The sequence below is a fragment of the Leopardus geoffroyi genome, chromosome E1 (genome assembly GCF_018350155.1).
Source record: "Leopardus geoffroyi isolate Oge1 chromosome E1, O.geoffroyi_Oge1_pat1.0, whole genome shotgun sequence".
Taxonomy (NCBI): Eukaryota; Metazoa; Chordata; class Mammalia; order Carnivora; family Felidae; genus Leopardus; species Leopardus geoffroyi.
The window spans coordinates 45,099,487-45,125,364 of record NC_059330.1 but is presented as its reverse complement, the minus strand read 5'-3'; the positions used below and the strand labels follow the sequence as shown (position 1 = coordinate 45,125,364).

At 39.3% G+C, this 25,878-nt stretch overlaps 1 protein-coding gene across 5 annotated transcripts in view; it reads right to left on the bottom strand.

Annotated features, from left to right (window-relative positions):
- The window catches only part of EFCAB3 (EF-hand calcium binding domain 3), a 143,150-nt gene that overhangs the window by 60,839 nt on the left and 56,433 nt on the right, over positions 1 to 25,878 (bottom strand). For 4 of the 5 annotated variants that reach the window (XM_045489345.1, XM_045489347.1, XM_045489346.1 and 1 more), the window contains 8 exons: positions 23,999 to 24,052; positions 17,184 to 17,288; positions 16,469 to 16,522; positions 14,432 to 14,536; positions 5,975 to 6,028; positions 4,983 to 5,087; positions 3,384 to 3,437; positions 2,378 to 2,482 (listed from right to left, as the gene is read on the bottom strand). In XM_045489345.1, coding sequence (XP_045345301.1) covers positions 2,378 to 2,482; positions 3,384 to 3,437; positions 4,983 to 5,087; positions 5,975 to 6,028; positions 14,432 to 14,536; positions 16,469 to 16,522; positions 17,184 to 17,288; positions 23,999 to 24,052 — 636 coding nt within the window. The remainder of the gene's footprint in view (positions 1 to 2,377; positions 2,483 to 3,383; positions 3,438 to 4,982; positions 5,088 to 5,974; positions 6,029 to 14,431; positions 14,537 to 16,468; positions 16,523 to 17,183; positions 17,289 to 23,998; positions 24,053 to 25,878) is intronic. The other variant, XM_045489349.1, reaches the window with a different exon arrangement.

Below are 25,878 nucleotides of genomic sequence, written 5' to 3'. Positions count from 1 at the left end.
AATTTAAGTCGTAATATAAAAGGTTCAAATTCAGCTGTTTTTCATAATTTTCCTCAGTAACTTTTTAAAGTCAAAATAAGCAAGAACAAAGAGAAAGATCAAAATGTTAAAGTGAACATCCTCTAATTAATACTACTCGGTAAAAAGTATCCAATGACCCTTAACCCAGAGATTAAGCAGGTTTAATAATACAGTTGATTCTTGAACAACGTGGGGGGTAGGGGTGCTGAGCCCCTTACAAAGTTGAAAATCCATGTGTAACTTCTGACTCCTCAAAAATTACTAACAGCCTATCGTTGACCACAAGCCTTACCGATAACATATCAATTAACGCATATTTTGTATGTTCTGTGTATTTACTGTATCCTTACAATAAAGAAAGCTAGAGAAAAGAAAATGTTACTAAAGAAATCACAAGGAAAAGACATTTACAGTGCTGTACTGCAGTGACAGAATTTTTAAAAATGTGCACATAAGTGGATCCACACAGTCAAACCCCTGTTGTTCAAGGATCAACTGTAACCCCTTCTAACAGGACTCTCCCTTCCGTCAGACCCAATAAGGAAGCATATTTCAATAGGCAAGATGGAATTTGAGGCCTAGATGTCATTTATTTACATGAGCAGTTGACTGTTAAACCCTGAGAGAATGCTATCTTCCCACTCTCGAAATTTTGCTTATAGTCCCCAGCTCCACCCCTCAGGACAGTGAGCTGTTTGAGAGCAGAGATCATGCCTTAATTTTCTTTTTTTTTTTTTTTTTTTTTAATTTTTTTTTTCAACGTTTATTTATTTTTGGGACAGAGAGAGACAGAGCATGAACGGGGGAGGGGCAGAGAGAGAGGGAGACACAGAATCGGAAACAGGCTCCAGGCTCTGAGCCATCAGCCCAGAGCCTGACGCGGGGCTCGAACTCATGGACCGCGAGATCGTGACCTGGCTGAAGTCGGACGCTTAACCGACTGCGCCACCCAGGCGCCCCATGCCTTAATTTTCTTTGTCCTACCAGGTATAAATTGTTCACTCTCTAGTTCAGTGTTTTGCATCTAGTTTTGTGCTAGCTAAATGAATGAATTCCAGTGGTATAGTAGTCATAATGTTGGATTAGAAAAAATTATTCTTTCCTTTTTTTTTTTCTTTTTGAATGGCCTCAAAATACTCATTGGTAATAATCCCTTTTCTGGTAGGAAACATTTTAAGGGCCCCTAGCTAATATATGGGGACAATGTCACAATTAAATGATTTATAGTGATATTTTTCATGACAAGAAGAGGCTCCGGACAAAATAATGGATAATTACTCAGGGAGAGGGATTCATTCATTCATTCATTCATTCATTCATTCATAGAGCATGCAGGGGAAGGGGAGCGAGAGGGAGAAAGAGAGAGAATCCCAAGCAGACTCTGCACTGTGAGATCATGACCTGAGCTAAAATCAAGAGTCGGACGCTTAACCAACTAAGCCACTCAGGTGCCCCGGAAATTTTTTTTTTTTTTTTTTTTAATTTTTTTTCAACATTTTATTTTTTATTTTTGGGACAGAGAGAGAGACAGAGCATGAACGGGGGAGGGGCAGAGAGAGAGGGAGACACAGAATCGGAAACAGGCTCCAGGCTCTGAGCCATCAGCCCAGAGCCTGACGCGGGGCTCGAACTCACGGACCGCGAGATCGTGACCTGGCTGAAGTCGGACGCTTAACCGACTGCGCCACCCAGGCGCCCCAGGAAATTTTAAACTACAAGGTGGACTCAAACTGTTTTCTTCATTAAGGCCAACTACAGGTAGGGGCAGCAAAGATGTTTGCTGGTGACAGTGGCCTTAGCCACACCTGCCAATCATTAGTCGAGAATAGGAACCCTGAAGTAGGGAAGAAGAATAATTTGTTTATTTTGGTGTGCCATGTGCTGGTTGTGCTGAAAGATGTGCTGTCTGGCTCTCTTACAAGTTGTTTTTCATCAGGCTTTTAATGGGAAGCCACTGGCTCTATGTTGGAATCCAAGAGCCCTCTAGTTCAGGACCTTTTAGCCTGGCGCTTACCCCTTAGCCAACTCTTTCTAATGAATTCTACTATTTTTGCCTCCATGACATTTTTACCCAGCTAAATTGGTCTTATTCAGTCATTAATGAAACTGTCTTATTTAAAAAAGACATACATGGAAAGGAAGGAAGATGTATGAAAGAAATAAGGAAAAATGGTAACATCTGTTAGCTCTAGCCAGCAGATACACAAGTATTTGTTACAGTGTTTTCTGCTTTGATAGATGTTTGAAATCTTTCATAAGTTTTTCAAAGAGATTAAAAAATAGGTTTGCCTTCAGAAGCCCTCATATAGAAGCTCTAAGATTTGCTCCGAAGTACAGTGGTATCTGAAATACTTACTATCAGTCAGCAGGTGTTTCAGTAAGTCCTGATGGTCCTCTTTCTCAAGCTGAATTCCCATGTTCTTTATAAGGGGGTCCAGGTTACTGATACTGACTTTCTTTCCTTGGGAAAGAAGAGGATGTAAATAATAGAAGTAAGTCCAAGAAGTGGAAGATGCTAGCTTTGAATGTGTATCCACCCTCGGTGGAGAGTGAAACACTGGCCATTTAACTGAACCCAGATAGTCAGTGTTGGAGGTGAGAAGAGAAAATGCTCCCTCAGCACTGTGTTGTAACTTTTCATTGAAATAATCATGGAGGTGCCTGGGTGGCTCAGTCGGTTGAGCGTCCGACTTCGGCTCAAGTCACGATCTCACGGTTTGTGAGGTCAAGCCCCACGTTGGGCTCTGTGCTGATAGCTCAGAGCCTGGAGCCTGCTTCGGATTCTGTGTCTCCCTCTCTCTCTGCCTCTCCCCCACTCAGGCCCTGTCTCTCTCTGTCCCTCAAAAGTGAATAAACATTAAAAATTTTTTAAAAAGAAATAATCATGGGTGAAGAAGAATTAGATAAGCCTGATGAATTGTGATAATCAGTGTAAATGAAATCAGAATGTCAAACTTGCTGCATATTATTAGGAATAACTTGAGGTAGTTATACCTAAAGAAGAGTGGTAGGTTATGAGCATAAGTTCAGTGTCATTAAACCAGTGGAATAATGGAATAGCATGATTCTAATCAGAAATTTAAAAAGGCAGGGGTGCCTGGTCTCAGTTGGTTAAGCATCCGACTCTTGATCTTGGCTCAGGTCATGATCTCATGGTCCGTGGAACTGAGCCCCGTGGCAAGCTCTTTGTTGATAGTGTGGAGCCTGCTTGGGATTCTTTCTCTCCTTTTCTCTCTGTCCCTCTCCAGCTCCCACTCTCCCTCTTTCTCAAAATAAATAAATAAATAAATAAACTTTAAAAAAATAAAAAAAAGCCAATGCAAAGCCTAATAGATTTTAGCTGCTGTTCTCATGATTCTTACCTTTGAGAAGTTTCACACTATTCAGTAATCTTTTCTTGTACACCTTTCCATCTCCTGTGAGACAGGGTAAAGTTTAAGTCAAAAGAAAAAGGATAAGGAATTCTATAATTTTATAAAACATTTGATATGATTCATCTAGCAATTTATTTATCTCACCCTCAAAGAATAATAAAAGGAATGCCCTCAATGTGGTCAGTCTATTCCATCACTGGAACCTATGGCAGTAGCTGATGCAGGCTAAAATTACACCCATATAGTTGCCTCTTTCTTCTTCTTTTTTTTTTTTTCTTGAACTGCACTTTGATGCTCTGCCTTTCTCCCTTTCCCTTGCTCGTGCCCTAGGCCCATAAGGTATTCCTCTAAGTCTATGTTTAGCCTGAATGATAGGCCTATAAAGGGATTTTATTAAAAATAATTATCAATCCAAACGGTGGTATAAAACAATATTTAAATAAATGTTCTCTAAACAGTTTCCATAAATGGAGAGGAAATTCAACAGGGCTGGAGAACACGGGACATCTGCCAGCCCCACCCATCTCCACAGGTGCTGTCTGTCCCAAAGGGCCCCTTCCTGTGGCAGGAGTGTCTCCAGTGTTGACAGACTCCACAATGCCTGGCATGTATATGCAGTTATCTCCATGACAGCCCATCTTCTCTGCGTCTTTGTCCTGCTGTCTCAGAGCCAATGTCCCAATTCTCATAATTGGCTCCTTGAGAGCAATCTAGGGGAATGCTAGACACGGGAAGTGGCCACAGCCTTAGGTGTATGTGGGGAGAATACAGATGGGCATCGGGCATTTGCTGCCCATGGTGCTGCTTCTGCCATCAAAGGGTACCAGCCCCCTCGGTGATGTGTAGGCTCGCTCTTGCTTAGGGGACAAGTGGTGACGGGAGTGTGTATGTGGGAAGAAGGTCTACGTGGAGGTCCATGAGACTGGGCAGGAGACACAGGCGGGGCACAGGCTGGTCTCTAGGGTCTCTAGTGGTGAGCATATGCAGGTGCCCAAGAGGTGGTTTTTGAGGGACTAATTGGACGACTGACCAATCGGATTCGAATACTGACAGTCCCAGCACGTGGTCCTGGAGGCACCCTGCTCTCAGGTGTTTATCTTTTAGTTGCTGGATTATGGGGTGTTGGGGAGGCACATTCAGGGGAGCTACAGAGAAGTCAGCTGTGTGGCATTTAAAATATTTAGTCGGGGGGTGGGGTGCCCGCGTGGCTCAGTCAGTTGAGTGTCCAACTTTTGATTTTGGCTCACGATTCCTGGGATTGAGCGCTGCATCAGGCTCTGTGCTGACACCATGGAACCTGCCTGGGATTCTCTCTCTCTCTCTCTGCCCCTCCTCAACTCTCTCTCTCTCTCTCAAAATAAATAAATAAAATTTAAAAAGTTAAAAAACTATTTAGCAGGGGCCCATTGACTTGTAAATTTTTCACTTAAAAATTAATCATTTCCAAACTAAAACACAGATGAGAATGGGGTTTCTGTCTGGACTGCATTTTCCTTAGGGGGTTTCTTAGGGCATCAGACAGTTCCCCCCCAGAAGCCCGCAGTGCCACATTTCCCTGAGCACCATGGTGGCATGTTATATACTCACCAGAGACTGGCAGAGTTTTTGACAGCATCAACTGCTCTGTTTCAGTGATCTCAATTCCCATGTTTCCCAGTACATTTTTTAAGTCATTGGCTTCCGCCTTTTCTCCTTTGAATAGATGGGAATCATTTCAGGTGAAAACATTAAGAAATCTAATTATTTTGAATTATGGCGAACATAATCTAGTGCAGCATTATTTCCAACTGCAGGATGAAGTTGAAACACACAAGCTGACTCCAGTCACTAGAGTTATGGTAAAATTCAACACCTGAAAAGTTTCTTTACTCAAAATGAGAAGACAACTCTTCTCTTCTGTGTGGGCGTGAATATAGTATTGAGTAACATGGGGGCAAGCGTGATGGTATATAGAATGTTCACAGTTACACTGGTAATAGCTCTGATAGTGCTTCATAACTTGGACTATGGGGCTGACTGTTCTTAGTGACCATATTTCCTGATGCAAAAACTTCACCTTGATATTTACTGAGTTCACCTGGATTTTGATTCTTTAAACACTGGAGAAATAAATACTGGTCAAAATATCGAATAAGTTAATACTTCTTTTTGAGAGTGGCCACACTTTTCCTAAATCTCTAATAATCTAAGTTATTGGCAATAAGATAAAAATCATCAATAAATAAGTAAAAGAACAAAGCAAACTTACTAATGATGGATGGAGGGGGCAAAGTACTGCTTTAAAAAGGTACTTCTCGGGGCGCCTGGGTGGCGCAGTCGGTTAAGCGCCCGACTTCAGCCAGGTCACGATCTCGCGGTCCGTGAGTTCGAGCCCCGCGTCAGGCTCTGGGCTGATGGCTCAGAGCCTGGAGCCTGTTTCCGATTCTGTGTCTCCCTCTCTCTCTGCCCCTCCCCTGTTCATGCTCTGTCTCTCTCTGTCCCCCAAAAAATAAATAAACATTAAAAAAAAAAAAAAAGGTACTTCTCTACAAGGCATCAAGATCTCAACTTTGTGATGTCTTCTACAAGTTCTCACTCACCTGTAAAGGCACTGGCTGCTTCCATCAACACAGCCAAGTCCACCTTTTCATCTTCTGTAGGAAAATTCAGAATGTAGAATCACATGAAGATAATGAGACTTGAAAAATTATATACAGTTATTTTTTTTTTTTTAAGATTTAAAAAAATTTTTAAGTAAACTCTACACCCAGTGGGGGGCTTGAACTCACAACCCCAGGCTCAAGAGTCGCAGGCTCTACCAACTGAGCCAGCCAGGGGCCCCTATATAAAATTCTTTTTTTTTTTTTTCTTTTTTTTTTTCTTTTTTTTTTCAACGTTTATTTATTTTTGGGACAGAGAGAGACAGAGCACGAACGGGGGAGGGGCAGAGAGAGAGGGAGACACAGAATCGGAAACAGGCTCCAGGCTCTGAGCCATCAGCCCAGAGCCCGACGCGGGGCTCGAACTCACGGACCGCGGGATCGTGACCTGGCTGAAGTCGGACGCTTAACCGACTGCGCCACCCAGGCGCCCCTATATTTTCTTTTTAATTTTTTTTTTTTCAACGTTTATTTATTTTTGGGACAGAGAGAGACAGAGCGTGAACGGGGGAGGGGCAGAGAGAGAGGGAGACACAGAATCGGAAACAGGCTCCAGGCTCCGAGCCGTCAGCCCAGAGCCCGACGCGGGGCTCGAACTCACGGACCGTGAGATCGTGACCTGGCTGAAGTCGGACGCTTAACCGACTGCGCCACCCAGGCGCCCCTATATTTTCTTTTTAAAAAATATTTTATTTAAAAATTTTATTTTTTAAATGTTTATTTATTTTGTGTGTGTGTGTGTGAGAGAGAGAGAGAGAGAGAGAGAGAGAGGCAGAGAGAGAGGGAGACAGAGAATCCCAAGCAGGCTCTTCACTGTCAGCCTGATACGGGGCTCGAACTCATGAACTGTGAGCTGAGATCAAGAGCTGGATGCTTAGCCTACTGAGCCACCCAGGTGGCCCTAAAGATTTTATTTTTTCGGTAGTGCTGCTATGAACATTGAGGTGCATGTGCCCCTTCGAACCAGCATTTTTGTATCCTTTGGATAAATACCTAGTAGTGCAATTGCTGGGTCATAGGGTAGTTCTATTTTTAATTTTTTAAGAAACCTCCATACTGTTTTCCAGAGTGGCTACATCAGTTTGCATTCCCACCAACAGTGCAGTAGGGTTCCCCTTTCTCCACATCCTCACCAAAGATGTGGTATATATATACAAATGGAATCCTACTCAGTGATGAAAAAGAATGAAATCTTGCCATTTGCAACAACATGGATGGAACTAGAGGGTATTATGCTAAGCTGAATAAGTCAGTCAGAGAAAGACATATCATATGATTTCACTCATGTGGAATTTGATAAACACAACAGATGAACACAGAAGAAGGGAAGGAAACGTAAGATAAAAACAGAGAGGGAGGCAAACCATAAGAGACTCTTAAATACAGAGAACAAACTGAGAGTTGCTGGAGGGGAAGTGGGTGGGGGGATGGGTTAAATGGGGGATGGGCATTAGGGAGGGCACTTTTTGGGATTAGCACTGGGCGTCATGTAAGAGATGAATCACCAGGTTCTACTTCTGAACCCAAGACTACATTGCATGTTAACTAACTTGAACTTAAATTTTAAAAAAATATTTCATTTTTAAGTAATCTCTATACCCAACATGGGGCTTTGAACTCACAACCCTGAGATCAAGAGTCATATGCTCTACTGACTGAGCCAGCCAGGCACCCCTTATTATATTTCAATCTACAGGAACATATAATAAAGGAAAGAAGTTTGAGCTTTAAGTATATAACCATTCAATTAATAAAACTTCTTATTTATTTCATAAGCTGTTAAAAATCTTTGGAATCTTATGGTGAATGGGATGTTTTGTTTGTTTGAAGTGAGCTCCACCCCAGGCAGTTTTCCTTCTTTCAGACCTAGTTCTCTTGCACTAAGTAGAAGCCTGAGACAGGTTAGAGCAACAGTTCTCAAAGTGTGGTCCAAAGACCTTTGGAGTCACCCAATACCCTTTGCATTTTACACTTGTGACATTTGCACTGATGGTGCAAAAGTAGTAGTGGGTAAAATTGCTGACATCTTTGCATGAATTGAGGCAACAAACAGCATTAGCCATCATTGTGTTCATCACTGTACATGCTTGTGGTAAATGGATGTCAGTTTCACTTAAGTGTTCTTGATGGTTCAGCAAAAGGTGTTAGTTTTATTAAATCTGAACCCTTGAGAACACATCTTTTTAATATTCTGTATAGTGAAATGAGAAGTTTGTAGAAAGCATGTCAGTTGCATACTAAAATAGAATGATTTCTTACAGAAAAGGTAAGAACAGGTATGATTGAGTCTCAAGAAAACCAGCTGCCTTTTTTTTTTTTTAATGTTTATTTATTTTTGAGACAGAGTGTAAAAGCAGGGGAGAGTTAGAGAGAGAGGGAGACACAGAATCCGAAGCAGCCTCCAGTCTCTGAACAGTCAGCACAGAGCCTGATGTGGGGCTCGAACTCACAGATTGTGAGATCGTGACCTGAGACCAACCGACTGAGCCACTCAAGCACCCCCAAACTAGCTGCTTTTTCATGGATCACCATTTTTGCTTGAGAAAATGGACAAAATTTACTTTGGTACTTGGGAAGTATCTACTTGTAAAGGAACAGAGTAAACCTGTTAATTTAAGAAAACAATTGACAGTAGATTTTTTTTTTTAATTTTTTTTTTAACATTTATTTATTTTTGAGACAGAGAGAGACAGAGCATGAACGGGGGAGGGTCAGAGATAGAGGGAGACACAGAATCTGAAACAGGCTCCAGGCTCTGAGCTGTCAGCACAGAGCCTGATGCAGGGCTCGAACCCACGAACCATGAGATCATGACCTGAGCCAAAGTCAGCGCTTAACCGACTGAGCCACCTAGGCGCCCCGACAGATGTTTTAATGGTAGAGTTCAAATTTTCAAACACAAGTTTGAATTTAGGAAACCTTGTATTTACACGATGACTTGATAGATTCCCAATACTGAGCACTCTTCTGATTAGATTGGTGACAATATTAACAAATATCATTTTTTATATTGAATAATGAAATGTGCCAGTATTTGGAAGATCTGTATAACTCAGTGAACCACTATTTTCCAAATGACCAAAATGTGATGTTACAAATATCATGGGTAACAGATTAAAGTGTAAGACAGACCAACAGATTTTTAATGTAACCAAGTCTAAAAAGTTCATTTATATGATTTCTGATCCTATATTGCTACTAAACTTTAAGAAGCTACCACTTGTTGAGTTTTGGGATACTATCAAAGAAGAATATACACAATTATCTGAAGAGGCTATTGAAATACTCCTTCCTTTGCCAACTACATACATCTATGTGAGGCCAGATTCTTTATATACTCCAACTGAAACAACATATCCCAATAGATTTAATGCAGAAGCAGATAGGAGAAACCAGACAGATATAAAACTGACATATAAATATGTAAAACAGTACCTCTCTTCTCACTAAATTTTTTGTTTTATTTTGGAAAAATACATTTTTCTTTTTTTTATTAAAAAAATTTTTTTTATGTTTTATTTACTTTTGAGAGAGAGAGAGGCGGAGTATGAGCGGGGGAGGGGCAGAGAGAGAGGGAGACACAGAATCCGAAGTAGGCTCCAGGTTCTGAGCTGTCAGCACAGAGCCCGACGTGGGGCTTGAACCCACCAACTGTGAGATCATGACCTGAGCTGAAGTCGGATGCTTAACCGACTGAGCCACCCAGGTGCCCCAGAAAAATACATTTTTCAAAAAATGTTTTTTATTTAACATGTAATAGATTTATTATTTTTAAAGTGAATTAATGCATATTATTAAAATGTGCTCTAATTTCTAATACAATTAACATTAATAGGTAGATATAATAAAATCAGAAAAGCTCTTTATGTTTTAAAAAGTTTTTATTTTACTTCCAGTTACTTAACACAGTGCTATGTTAGTTTCAAGTACAATATAGTAGTTCAACACTTCCATATATTACCCTGTGCTTATCACAAGTGCCCTCCTTAATCCTCATCACTTATTTAGCCCATCTCCTTGTCCACCTCTCCTCTGGTTAACCATCAGTTTGTCCTCTGTAACTTAGAGTCTGTTTCTTGCTTCGTCTCCTTCTCTATTTTTTTCCCCTTTGCTTGTTTGTTTTGTTTCTTAAATTCCACATATGAGTAAAATCATATGATATTTGTCTTTCTGTAACTGACTTATTTCACTTAGCATTATACGCTCTAGTTCCATCCATGTCATTGCAAGTGGCAAGATTTCATTCCTTTTCTAATGGCTGAATAATATTCCACTGTATGTTTATATATACCACATCTTTTTTATTTATTCATCTATCAGCGGACATTTAAGCTGCTTCCATATTTTGGCTATTGTAAATAATACTGCAATAAACATTGGGGAGCATGTATCCATTTGAATTAGTGTTCTTGTATTCTTTGGGTAAATAGCCAGTAGCACAATTAAAGGAATGTATTTAAAACTCAGGACCTTAGGGAGGGGCCAAGATGGCAGAACCGCATGGAAGTTCTCGGCTTCTCTTGTCCCTGAAATGCACCTAGATCAGCACCAAACCATTTTGCACACCTAGAAAATTGCTCTGAGATCAACACAACAATTTGTACAACTTGAGCCACAGAACTCAGCAGGTACGAGGCACAGAGAGGTGAACTGGGGAAGAGAGAAACCACGGAGGGTAGGGAGCTGTTTTTGCAGAGGGAGGAGGGAGAAAGGGGGGAGTGCAGGAAAAGCACTCCCCACAAAAGTAGCTAGAGAGAAACTGTGGAAACACCCACAAGTGACTGAGCAAGAAAGGGAGAAAGGAGAAAGGAGAGGGTTTCAATACCATTAGGACTCCATAAACAGGGGAGAGCAGAGTCAGAAATTCCGCAGCTCAATAACTGGCGGTGCTCTGGTGGGAAGGGTGAATCCCCAAGAGCAGGCAGCGAGGTCCAAGGGGTCTGAGAGCCACAAGGGGAGAAGCGGTTCCCCTGCTAGAAGGACATTTGGTAGAGGCCATGCAGCCTCCTCACAGGGAAAGGTCCCAGTGGACCCTGGAGAACAGCCACATTTGCTGCTATTGGAACAAAGATGTTAGTGTATAATCACACAACCTTTTTCTGGAACAAGCAGGCACCTGGCCATAATCTGTGAACCTCTGCAATAGTGCAACCCCACAAACGTTCCGGGGGGCAAGTCAGGACCCGGCTATTGCCTGGCAAGACCCTCCCCCAGAGGGTCGGAGCAGGTCCAAGCTGCAGGGCTCTCAGAAGTGAAGGGTTTGGAAACAGCCCCATATGAGATTTAATTCAGGAGGGAGGTGCCACCTGGCAGGCTGACACTTGGACACAGATAGTGTAGAAGTGGGGAGCGGATGGAAGCTGGAGATAAAGGAGGGGTGCTTGATCGCTGCTTGGTGACAGCGCAGAGTTCTGGTAAGAGAGACTGGGAAGCTGAGTGACCCCATTTTCACCTTTCCAACGCATGTGCGCACCCCAAACCAATCCACCCCAGTAAGCTAAGCAGCACCGCCTAGTGGAGAATGGAGCCATTGCACCAAGCCCCATCCACTGGGCCAACTAAGCTGAGGCCCTAGAAGACAAGTCTCTCTGCCTGCTTAGTGTATGGCCCATAAAGTGCTTCACAGTTAGACTTCAAGGGGAAACTGGATGTAATTTCAGTCAGATTTCATTCTGCTCACTGGTCCATCTATTGATTCTTTTTTTCTCTCTTTTTTCCTTTTTTTTTTTCTTTTCTTATTCTTGGATACAGAAAGAGAAAACATTTATTTTTATTTTCTGTTTTTAATTAAAAAATTTTTACTTAAAAAAAATTTTTTTTGTAAAATTTTAAAATTCTATTTTACTTCATTTCATTTTATTCTATTTTACCGTATACATTTAAAAATTATATTTTCTGGGGCGCCTGGGTGGCACAGTCGGTTAAGAGTCCGGCTTCAGCCAGGTCAGGATCTCGCTGTCTGTGAGTTCAAGCCCCGCATCAGGCTCTGGGCTGATGGCTCAGAGCCTGGAGCCTGTTTCTGATTCTGTGTCTCCCTCTCTCTCTGCCCCTCCCCGTTCATGCTCTGTCTCTCTCTGTCCCAAAAATAAATAAACGTTGAAAAAAAAATTTTTTTTAAATTATATTTTCTTTTTTTTTCTTTTCTTTCCCTTTTTTCTTTAGTCTATCAAGCTTCTTTCAACAGCCAGATCAAAATACACCTAGGATCTAACTTCCTTTGTTTGATTTTTTGTGTCATTTTTAATTTTTTAATTAAAAAATTATTTATTTCTAATTTATTTTTATTTTGTTAAATTTACATCCAAGTTAGTTATCATATAGTGCAACAATGATTTCAGGAATAGATTTCTTAATGCCCCTTACCCATTTAGCCCATCTCCCCTCCCACAACCCTTCCAGTAATCCTCTGTTTGTTCTCCATTTTTAAAGAGTTTCTTACGTTTGTCCCCTGCCCTGTTTTTATATTATTTTTGCTTCCCTTTCCTTGTGTTCATCTGTTTGGTGTCTTAAGTTCCTCATATGAGTGAAGTCATATGATTTTTGTCTTTCTCTGACTAATTTTGCTTAGCATAATACCCTCTAGTTCCTTCCATGCTGCAAATGGCAACATTTCATTATTTTTGATTGCCGAGTAATACTCCATTATGTACATATACCACATCTTTACCCATTCATCCATCGATGGACATTTGGGCTCTTTCCATGCTTTGGCTATTGTTGACAGTGCTGTTATAAATGTTGGTGTGCATGTGCCCCTTCAAAACAGCATACCTGTATCCCTGGATAAATACCTAGTAGTACAATTGCTGGGTCATAGGGTAGTTCTATTTTGAATTTTTTAGGAACCTCCATGCTGTTTTCCACAGTGGCTGCACCAGTTTGCATTCCCACCAGCAGCGCAAAAGAGATCCTCTTTCTCCACATTCCTGCCAACATATGTTGTTGCCTGAGTTGTTAATGTTAGCCATTCTGACAGGTGTGAGGTGGTATCTCATTATGGTTTTGATTTGTATTTCCCAGATGATGAGTGATATTGAGTATTTTTTCATGTGTCGGTTGGCCATTTGTCTTCTTTGGAAAAGTGTCTATTCATGTCTTTTGCCCATTTCTTTACTGGATTATTTGTTTTTTGGGTGTTGAGTTTGATAAGTTCTTTATAGATTTTGGATACTAACCCTTTATCTGATATGTCATTTGCAAATATCTTCTTCCATTCTGTCGGTTGCCTTTTAGTTTTGCTGATTGTTTCCTTCATTGTGCAGAAGTTTTTATTTTGATGAGGTCACAATAGTTCATTTTTGCTTTTGTTTCCCTTGCCTCCGGAGACATGTTGAGTAAGAAGTTGCTACGGCCAAGATCAAAGAGGTTTTTGCCTGCTTTCCCCTCGAGGATTTTGATGGCTTTCTGTCTTACATTTAGGTCTTTCATCCATTTTGAGTTTATTTTTGTGTATGGTGCAAGAAAGTGGTCCAGGTTCATTTTTCTGCATGTTGCTGTCCAGTTTTCCCAGCACCACTTGCTGAAGAGACTGTCTTTATTCATTGGATATTCTTTCCTGCTTTGTCAAAGATTAGTTGGCCATACGTTTGTGGGTCCATTTCTGGGTTCTCTATTCTGTTTCATTGATCAGAGTGTCTGTTTTTGTGCCAGTACGAAAACATTTTTTTAAATGTTTATTTATTTTTGAGAGAGAGCGACAGAGTGTGAGCAGGGGAGGGGCAGAGAGAGAGGGAGACACAGAACCTGAAGCAGGCTCTGGGCTCTGAGCTGTCAGCACGATGTGGGGCTTGAACCCATGAACCATGAGATCATGACCTGAGCTGAAGTTGGACACTCAACTGACTGAGCCACCCAGGTGCCCAATTCAGTTATGTTCTAAACATTTTTGTCTTCATTCTGCTCCTTTTTCTGTTTCTCCTCCCACTCTTGCCTTTGTGTGTGTGTGTGTGTGTGTGTGTGTGTGTGTGTGTGTGGCAATCATATAAGCTATGAACCTCTGCTTCACACTTCTAGTACCTCTCTCCCCTTCACCTACCACATCGCCTGCGCCTTTATCAGTCCTGCCCCTTTATCACCATGTAGTTCCTTAATACTCTTATCACCTGGACCTTGGCAGCAACATCTAAATTGCATCTCTGCCCCTGATTTTTCTCTCCCCAGCATGTGTTTCCTCACTGCTTTCAGAGTAGACTAGTCATTGTCTACTGGAAAAAGGTTTCTGTCCTTCCTCCCTCCCTTTCTTCATCCCTTCCTCCCTCTCTCCCTTTATTTATTTATTTTTAAGTAGGCCCCACACCCAACATGGGGCTTGAACTCATGACTCTGAGATCAAGAGTTTCATGCACTACCAACTAAGCCAGCCAGGTGCCCCAGGATAAATATATCTTAAATACTCACCAATAACTGGTAGGTGGGTTTGCAGGTCCTGGATTTCTTTTTCTTCATGTCTGAACCCAATACTTTGTAGAACATTTTTTATGTTACCAACATTGACTCTTCCTCCTTAATAAAAACAAGAAAAAGTAGATAAGCATGTCACACAATGAAAAATGCAGGCCATCAACCCTATCTAGAAATGAAAGCACAAAGAAGCTCTTTATAGCAAGTTGTGTGGGAGTCAGGGACAAAACATGACCCCATAACTAAACTTCTGAGAGAAGTTTATACAAGGGAGAAGAAATGTAAAGGAGAAGGAGTTTGGCAAATGGTAAATTAGGCAAGGACAACAATCAAATCATGCTATTCTAGATAAAGAATTTGAAACTTGCTACAGTAATAAATTACCTTCTTAATATAATTATACATAAGGAAAAATTAGTTAAGGAGGCAGAATAACTGAAAACAATAGTTTTTTATCAAATCACCATAAAATATGAGGATTTACAGAGAGTCAGTGTATACATTTCAGATGAGTCAAATAATAAATGAAGAAAGTGAAATCTTAGGAAGACAAGAATAAAGTGTATATAATTTTTTATATGCTGTGTAGATAGTAAATACTTTTGAAATACAAAAAAAAAAAAAAAGAAATCACAGGAGGAATGACTGATATAATCAAATTCATAAAATGAAAAACATCTGTGTGTAAAAATACAACATAATGGACAGAGAGTAGATTGTTGGTTGCTTAAGTTTGGGAAGGTTGTGGAGAACGAGGAATGACAACTAATGGTTATAGTATTTTTGGGGGGTGATCAAAATGTTCTAAATTGATTTTGATGATGTTTGAGCAGCTCTGTTAATATACTAAAAACCATTTATACACTTTAAATGGGTGAATTTAAACCATTTATACACTTTAAATGGGTGAATTGCATGGTATATAAATTATATTTCAATAAACTATTATAAAACATATGACATGACAAAGCAAAAAAGTATTTTCTGTAGCTATGACAATTGTGCTAATATCTCTAATTTATAAAGAGGCCATTCAAATTAGGAGGAAAAAGCTTGGATTCTGATAGGATAATGGGCAAAAGACAGGAACAAGTAATTAAAAGACCAAAAGACATAATGACATAAAAATAATTTCAACTTCATTGATAATAAAAAAATCAAAGCAATGATTAGATTCCATTTCTCATTTATCAAATTGGCAAGGATCAAAAAATGTGACAATAAACTGTTGTGGCAAGGGCATAATGGTAACCAGTAGTCTTATCCACTCATATATATCACAGCCTTAACCATGTTAAGATTTACTGAATTTACTAGAAAAATCTATCCAAAGAAACTGACTTAAAGTTGGACAAAGATCACAGATGTATAAGAGCAAACCACTGGAGACTATGTAAATAAATGGTCAACAAGAAAAAAATGACTAAGTAAATCATAAATACAACTTGATGTATAGTCATTAAAAATGATGTTCATAAAAAAATTTTAGGGGCGCCTGGGTGGCTCAGTAGGTTGGGCGTCCAACTTCCGTTCAGGTCATGATCTCACAGTTTGTGAGTTTGAGCCCCGGTCAGGCTCTGTGCTGACAGCTCAGAGCCTGGAGCCTGCTTCAGATTCTGTGTCTCCCTCTCACTCTGCCCCTCCCCCAGTCTCTCTCTCTCTTTCTCTCTCTCTAAGAATAAATAAACATTAAAGAAAATTTTTTTAATGACATGGAATTCTTACACTATAATTTTAGGATTAAGTATAGGATACATAAAATATACAGTAAGAGTTTAATTATCTGTACACCTGTATACACAGAAAAAAAGAATAGTGATAACTATAATAAAAAAGGTGAATATCACCTGGGGTTATGGGTAATTGCATTTTTTTCCGTATGTTACTTTATATATTCCATTTCAAATACCCGACACAGAGGAGACATTTGGATATTTGTTGAATAAATGCATAATTTCCTGATTATTTATATTATCAGCAAAAACAGTTAGAACAGTCTGATATTTTATTGTCCTTATCCTTTTCCTCACTCACCTTTGAAGGATTTCACACCCTCTAGTAATTCTTTCTCAAACACCTTTTTATCAGCTGTAAGATAAAACATAATTGAGTTTTTGACGGTTCACGGAAATTAAAGTGTTTACTTTCAGGAAGGGGAAATTTAGAAATTTATCACAATTCATTCTCAATGAAATGCAAAACTCAGTGTATTGATACTCTATCCCTGGACAGAATACAAGGCTATTGTTAGTGGTACTCTAGTTTGCTAAAATGCACACAGCTTTTTCTTTCTCGTTATCTCCTCACAATTTGGTTTCATTTTTTCTTTCTTCATCTTTCCTGCCCTTCTGCCCTTTCATCTTCTTCCAGCTTAGACCTTAGATTTTTTTCCCAAAGGGACAAAAGAACTTGTTTGTCCTGTAATGGGACCTCTGACTGTAGAGGTCCCAGTTTACTAGACCAAAATCTAAATGAAAGAACAATATTTTTTAAAATGCTAGGATTGAGTCTTTTAAAAAAACATAGTTTTAATTGACATAAAATGTTTCAAACAGTAGAATTTCTAACACAAAACTTTAAAACAAAGCTTCTGTGCAGTTTTGAGGACTTGAGGAGACCTGGTCACTGCAGACATCGTCCCTGTTTGTCCAGAATTTAGGATAGTGCCATGAACACAACAGATCTTCAATAAATGTTTGTTGAATGAATAAATTTTTAGATATCAGTAAAGTAGAACTTCAGTGCTTACCAGAAACTGGCAGGGTTTTCAGAAACTTTTTATATTCCTTATTTGTGATCTCTATTCCCATGTTTTTCAGAACATTTTTCAGGTCCTCAGCAGGAATCTTCTCTCCTTTAGAAAGACATACATATACATAAGGAAACATCCTTCCCAGGTTCAGCGGGGAAGAACTAGGCATAATCAAGCTTGGTTTAGCTATTCAGAATCAAGGAGGTAAGAAAATCTTCTCTTAACCTAAGAGAGTATCTTCAATGATAAGATAATATCATATATAATAGATGAAACAGGGATTGTACAACTTCTCAGTAAATTAGATGTGTTTGATGACTAATAATTCAACCACTAATATAACATCTGTATTCTTTTCTTTCTTTTTTTCCCTCTTCTTCTACACTTTTCTCCTTACCCTCCTCTGGGCCTCCCTGCCCCCTTCCCTTTCCTCTTCTTTTACCTGAATTATTGGACTAGTTTTAAAAATGACAATAAAAGCTGGTTCTCTATTAAAATTTTCAGTAAATCTGAGTAAATTTATATTTACATTTTTACACTGTAAGCTGGGCCAATGAGAATAGGGAGATAGATTTGAAATCACATATTTAAAAATCTACTGAAGACAAGAGAAAACAAAAAAGCCATAAGAACAAGAAATCGGGGGAAAAATAGGCTAATTTGAAAAGGAACTAAAACAATATCTAGAAATAAAAATGTAGTTATTGAAATTAAAACCCCAATGGATAAATAGTATGAGACACAGTTGTAGAAACAGTGAGCTAGAAGAGAGGTTTAAGAAAAGACAAAAACATAAAATAGGGAAAATATGAAAAGAAAGAAATGAAGAGCAAATGAGAAGGTTCAACATACATGTAATTGGAGTTTCTAAAAATGAGAAAAGAGCAAAAATAGAAGCAATATTTGAAACATAAGGGCTGAGAGTTTCCAAAACTTGATGAGAGGCATGAATGTTCAGTTTTAGGAATCATAAGTTCCAAGCAGAAAAAATGAAAAGAAGTCCACACTTGGCCACATGATAATGAGAATTTCAAAGATAGAGATAAGAGTGATAAGAGAAAAAGAGATTAACTATAAATAAACAATGAAAAGTTATAGTTGATTTTTAACAGCAAAAAAAGAGGTCACAGAACAGTGGATATATGAATCTATCATCTTTCTGTCTAATATTCTTATGTATTTTCTTCTTTCTCCTTTTTTCCCTTTTAAATTTAAATATGACTTTTTATTATAGGTTAACTTTACAAGATAGTCTTTAGGTTACAGAATATTCAGATGGGACTGTAACGAAATTTGAGAATTAACATAGCCCAGAGATAGTATGACTGTCTCCCAGAGATAGACTCCTGGAACTTTGCTTCTCCTAATTCTGGTAAGAGAATGAGAACACCTTCATTTGTAGGAAGGACAGTTGCATCTTATTTGTTGGAAACAAAGAGTTGTTTTGTTGTCATATGGAAGTTAAGTTCAAACATATGTAGAAGAGTCCATAGCTGAGTAGCCAGAGGGGTAGAATATTTCAGCTGTTTAGTTATTATCTCTCAGTCCGAACTCTACCCTTCTAATCTCTGCTTTGTGATGCTGAGGCTGGGACTTGGTAGACCATGTTTCTGTTTTGCTAGCTGGTTCCATATTAAACTCTGCCAATGAGTGGATGGGGGGAGTGGTAGAGAAACAGAGGGACTGAAAGACTGCCCAATGAAGTTCCTTCCTGTGGTAATAAATGAATACAGTTTTCAATTTTTCAACCTTGTGGAACCAATTTCATTACACTCGTCAGAAATACACACGTTAGACTTCAGAGTTCTAAGGTAGAATGATAATCTGTAACTCTAGACATAGTCAAAGCATGAGTCAAGGCTGAGTGTAAAACAAAGACATTTTCAGAGAGTAACCCTTGTTGAAATTACTCAGAAGTATGTACTTCAGGAAGAATGAAACTGAACCCAAAAAAGAGCAGAAGTAAAAAGCAATGGTGAACAAAGAAAGTAAGTGTATTTAAGTTTTGCAAAAGATCAGATTTAAATTGCTCTGCCCTTGCTTGCAATATACTCACTTGGCAAAAGCTCATTCCTGTTTAAAAATTTTTTTTTCAACGTTTATTTATTTTTGGGACAGAGAGAGACAGAGCATGAACGGGGGAGGGGCAGAGAGAGAGGGAGACACAGAATCGGAAACAGGCTCCAGGCTCTGAGCCATCAGCCCAGAGCCCGACGTGGGGCTCGAACTCACAGACGGCGAGATCGTGACCTGGCTGAAGTCGGATGCTCAACTGACTGCGCCACCCAGGTGCCCCAGCTCATTCCTGTTTAAATACAAGTTTGTGCTTACTCTGTGCCTGCAGGCAGGTAGCTGAACTAGAGCTGGAGTCAACTGTGCTGACTGTTCTCACTTTAAATGGATGATCGTGAACCTCAGGTGAGTCCTTAATTCGGTTGGGCAACCACACTACACTTTGCTAGTGTATTAACTTTCCTCCTTTTCTAGATGACTACTTCATATCTCTTCTTTTCAAACTCCCACTTCCTCTTCTTCCATTTGATCATATCTTCTTTTATGTCTTTAATTTAAAAAAAAAAAACAACAAAGCCTTCTCTTGATGTCACTTTCACCAATTTACTTGCCTCATTGTTCCACCTCTTTGCTTTACCTGGCAGCAATATTTCTCAGTATTCACAATGCTTCTAAATGCTATCTTCCCATTTTCTCTTACACTCACTTCAGTCGGACTTCTTTCCACCCTCACTACCTGATAATTTTCTTCTTTGTATCATTAATGGTAGTTGATGATTTGAGATCACTATTGCGGCTATACGCAATGGTCAGTTCTCAGGTCTTATCTTACTTGAACTACTGACCTATTTGACTGTTGATCTGCCCTCCTGGCTGATACTTCTACAAGCTGCTGTAGATGCACTGATCACATCTCTTCAACCCTTACCATTTTAATGTATGCTAGCCCAAGTTTCGGTTGTTGACATCTCTTTATCTGAGGGATTTCTTTGGTGGCAGAGTTCACTCTGCCTATGCTCGACTGGCTAGAAATACAAGTGGAATAATATTGCCTCCCTCTCCTTGAGCAGTTACCAACCAATGACTGATAGGAGTTGATATAAAAACCTAGCTCTCCCACTCCCCCTGAGGCTGTGTTCTATACCATTTCCCAGATATTCCCCAATGGGATTAAGTTCCAGTTATCTTCTTGGTAACTTGCCTGATAAACACATACTGTATTTGCTGCCTTCATTCACTTCTCTACTCCCCTATCTGTGTTTCTTGGACTCACCTCCCAAGTAAACCATCTGCCTGTATGATATTTGTCTCAGGGTTTGTGTCTGGGGGCACCCAACCTAATCTACTTATTTGGCTTTTAGGACACCATATTCTCTTGGTTTTCTACCTACTTCACTGGTCACTTCTTGGTCTTTTTTTTGCTTTAACACTACTTAAAAAAATTAATGTATTTATATTTTGAGAGAGAGAGAGAGAGAGAGAGAGAGGGAAAATGTGAGCAGGGGAGGGGCAGAGAGAGAGGGAGAGAGAGAATCCAAAGCAGGCTTCGTACTGCCAGCATGGAGCCTGATGTGGGGCTTGAACTCACAAACCATGAGATCATGACCTGAGCTGAAACCAAGAGTTGGACACTTAACCAACTGAGCCACCCAGACGCCCCTGCTTTAACACTCCTTAATGCTGGGGCGCCTGGGTGGCGCAGTCGGTTAAGCGTCCGACTTCAGCCAGGTCACGATCTCGCGGTCCGTGAGTTCGAGCCCCGCGTCGGGCTCTGGGCTGATGGCTCAGAGCCTGGAGCCTGTTTCCGATTCTGTGTCTCCCTCTCTCTCTGCCCCTCCCCCGTTCATGCTCTGTCTCTCTCTGTCCCAAAAATAAATAAACGTTGAAAAAAAAAATTAAAAAAAAAAAAAAAACACTCCTTAATGCTGAAGTCTGCCAAGATCACTCCTTAGTTCTCTTTCATTCTTTATCTATACTCACTCACTCATTGGGTGAATTCATTCAATCTAATGGCTTTAAATATCATCTATATGCCTATGGCTTTCAATTTTATATTTTTAGCCAAGATATCTTTCTTGAATTTGTGACTTACTGGTAGCTTTGTACCTGTTATCTCTATTTGGGAGTCTATTAGATATCTTACAATATCCCAAACTGAACTCCTAAGTTTCTTCCATCTAAACCTGTGTTTCAGGCAACTTTCTCCAGACTCTGATGATATAAAGTCTATCCTTTCAGTTGTTCAAGACAAAAATCTTAGAATCATTCCTGACTTCTTCCTTTATCTAGTTGCTGTCAGGAAACCCTGTTGACTTCTTTTATTATTTTTTTTTAATTGAAATAAAATTGACATATAACATTACTTTAGTTTCAGGTATACAACATAATGGTTTGATGTTGGTATAAGTTATGAGATGATCACCACAATCAGTCTGGTTAAAATCCATCAACACAGTAGCTCCTTTTAAAATATATCCAGAATCCAGCTACTTTTTAATCATCTTCATTGCTTTCTACCCTGGTATGAATCACCATCATTTCTAACATCAATTACTTCAAAAGCCCTCTTAGGGTTTTAATTCCCTATTCTCTACCTCCCCGAGTCTGTTCTCCCCATAGAATCCAGGAAGATCTGATGAAAACATAGGTCAGATCATATCATGCCTCTACTCTAAAACCTGCAATGGCTTTCCATTTCTCTAAAACAAACAAACAAACAAACAAACAAACAAACAAACAAACAAAACAAAACAAAAAAAGAAAGCCCAAGTCCTGGAAGGGCTTTCATGGTACCGACTAATCTCGCACCCATCACCTCTTTCTCCTCATCTCCTATTACTATTTTCCTTCCTTATTCAGCTTCAGATACATTGGACTTCTTGCTTTCCTTGAATAGTCCAGGTATGCTCCTGCCTTTAGGTCTTAGTCCCTATTCCTTTTGCCTATAATTCTTTTCCTACAAGTCCCCACATGGACAAAACCCTTACCTCCTTCAAGTATTTGCTCAAATGTCACCTTTTCGGAGGCCTGATTATCTGTTTAAAGCCATAAGTGCCCCTTTCCCCAAATACACCTCCCCCTTCCAATGTCCTTTAGTATACTTTTCATTTTTCTATAGCATTTATCACTTTCTAACATACTACATAATGACTTATTTATTATGTTTATTGTTTATTGCTTGTTTCCCCTGCTAGTGTGTAAGCTCCAGAGGAGCAATAATCTTTGTTCTGTTTGCTCTTATATCCTAAGTGTCTAGAACAATGCCCACATTTAAATGCTGAGTAAATAGTTGTTAAATGAATAAGTGGAGGGAGGAAACACTATTGTGTTAAAAATATAGTTCCGGGGGCACCTGGGTGGCTCAGCCGGTTAAGCGTCTGACTTCGGCTCACGTCATGATCTCACGGTTTGTGAGTTCGAGCCCCGCATCAGGCTCTGTGCTGACAGCTTGGAGCCTGGAGCCTGCTTCGGATTCTGTGTCTCCTTCTCTCTCTGCTGCTCCCCAACTTGTGCTCTGTCTCTCTGTGTCTCTCAAAAAATAAATGTAAAAAAATTAAAAAAAAAAAAAAAAGAAAAAAAAAGAAAAAAAAATATAGTTCCGCATAGGGAAACAAAAGCAAACCTGAACTACTGGGACTTCATCAAGATAAAAGGCTTCTGTACAGCAAAGGAAACAAAAAAACAAAATGGCAGCCTATAGAATGGGAGAAGATATTTGCAAATGACATATCTTATAAAGAGTTGGTATCCAAAATCTATAAAGAACTTATCAAACTCAACACCCAAAAAACAAACAATCCAGTTAAGAAATGGGCAGAAGACATGAATAGACACTTTTGCAAAGAAGACATCCAGATGGCTAACAGACACATGAAAAGATGCTCAACGTCACTCATCATCAGGGAACTACAAATCCAAACCATGATGAGATACCACCTCACACATGTCTGAATGGCTAAGATTAGCAACACAAGAAACAACTGGTGTTGGTGGGGATGCGGAGACAGGAGAACCCTCTTGCACTGTTGGTGGGAATGCAAACTGGTGCAGCCACTCTGGAGAACAGTATGGAGGCACCTCAAAAACTAAAAATAGAACTACCATACAACCCAGCATTTTAACTATTAGATATTTACCCAAGGGATACAAAAATACAGATTTGAAGGGGTACCTGCACCCCGATGTGTATAGCAGCATTAACAACAATAGCCAAACTATGGAGACAGCTCAAATGTCCATAAACTGATGAATGGATAAATGGATAAAGAAGATGTGGTGTGTGTGTGTGTGAGAGTGTGTGTGTGTGTGTGTGTGTGTGTATAATGTAATATTACTCAGCCATCAAAAAGAATGAAATCTTGCCATTTGCAACGACACGGATAGGGCTAGAATGTATAATGGGAAGCGAAGTAAGTCAATCTTCAAGATCTGTCAAGAGACAGACAAATAGTAGATATTTCACTTATATGTGGCATTTAAAAGACAAAACAGATGAGCACATGGGAGGGAGTGGGAGAAGAGAAGAGAGGGAAACAAATTACAAGAGATTCTTAAGGAAAGGGAACAAACTGAGGGTTGGTGTAGGGAGGTGGGTGGGAGAGGGCTAGATGGGCGATAGTAATTAAGGAGGGCACTTGTTGTGATGAGCATTGGGTGTTGTGTGTAAGTGATGAATCACTGAATTCTACTCCTGAAACCAATATTGCACTGTATGTTACCTAAATTTTAAGTAAGAAAAATAGTTCCACATAAAACTTTAAGATCACATAATATAATCCTCATTCTACCATCTCACTCACCTGTAATATTTTTAACTTCATCCATCAGTACATTTACATCAATCTTCCCATTACCTTTAAGATAAAAAAGCATGAAAAAGATTTTTAGAAAAATGATATAAAAATTTTAAATTGTGAAATAGAAACCCCAAATTCAGCCACTTTGAGACACTTTCCCTAGAAGTTTATTATTTTTTTATGCCATTAACTTAAATTAATATAGCTCCTGCATTTTACATTATCAAATTACATACAGCACAATGCATGAGCAAAGTTTAAAGCACTCTCCTTTCCTTCAAGACAATCTATTATTTACTAGGTTACTCTTTTGCAGGCACGGGTCTGAAATTTTTTGAGAGTTTAAAAATTTTGTTTAAAAATGATGTTTCCATTTTGTCAGTGCTGACTTTCCCTTTGGGCTTATGATCACCTTAGCATCAAGTGATCCCTGTAAAGGATAGAGTGCTGTACGCATGTCTAGCTGCTCTCAGGTTGCCAACATGATAATCATCATGTTGATATATTCAGTTACATTCACAGATATGATGACAAAACTCTTGTACAGTACCCATTCTCAACTGAATAGACTACGTGCTTAGTTTCTTTAGGCTATTTCTCAATTCTGAAGCTACTGGAGGTCAATGGACACATTTTTAGTAGTTTGTAATATTGCAAGTTTCAGAAGCACTGGGTTGGGATGTTAAGATAGTAGTTAAAAATGCAATTACTCTAATTGGCAAGATTCAGTTTGGAACCTTAGAGCCGCCTGTGGACATACTCATTTTCCACTTATGACTTGGTCAAGGGTGCCAATCCATCACTCCTCAAACATGTTCACACTCTTGTTTTAAGTGTAGTAATAATTCTAAGATTGTAAATTCCTCCAAGAGTGAGATACCAAGAATCACTTTGTATTCCTACTATTACCTTAGCATTAGTTTAAGAGTTTGCAAAAGATTGATACTAAATTGCTACTAAAGATTGATACTAAACACAAATGCTTCCTAAATAATTAAGTTCCAGTAGAATGCAAACATATTGCAGAGAATGAAGTAGCTTTAAAACCAGTTTATATTTCAGGTTCTTAGATATGGAATTTTTCCTGGCTTGTTTTTTTTTTTTTTTTTTATGTCTTTTCAGTTATGATGATCTTTTATTGGTATCCTTTTATAGTTTTAGAGCATCTATGATGATGATGATGATGATGAATACTATTATATTATGACTTTTACACAGGATAAGGAAAAACTTTTATTGGAGAAAAATCTGTTCCTGTAAAGAACAGATCCTAGAAGGTCTTTTGCTTTGTGTGTCTCTTAATCAGCTTCACTGAGGCCTATCGGGCCCCTGAAACAGTCTTCCCTCCTATTTCAGATGGTTCCACAGATGTACAAGGTAGTCCACAAGAATTAGATTAGAATTAGCCTCGTTTTAAATCACTGTGCTGGTATCTTTTCTCATGTTTCAGGATAGTAGAAAAACAAGGCAAAGACAAATATCTGTATTTATTGAACTGGCAGGTTAAGAGAGCTATGAAAGGGATTAAAAAACAAAGAAAAAGCCATTTTTGGGAAAACCGCTTACCTCTTACTAAGGCAAAATTTCCGAGGCTCTAGAACAGTGTCTGACATATTATAGGCATTCAGTTAAAGTTTATGGAATAAAAGAGTGAAAGGTACTACTGGTTTAGAAAAACCCACGTTCAGTGACTTGGATCTTACATCTTCACTCCTTCCTCAAAGGGGCAATTTCCTCATGAATGTTTCTCAGTTCTACCAGCATGAGAACAGTCTGATATATGCCAAGTTTAATTAATTCTGCTGACCATTACTATGTATCCTCTTAAATTTCTTAGTTCTAGTAGTTCATGGCAGTATAGCAGAGTGGTTAATAGTTTCTGG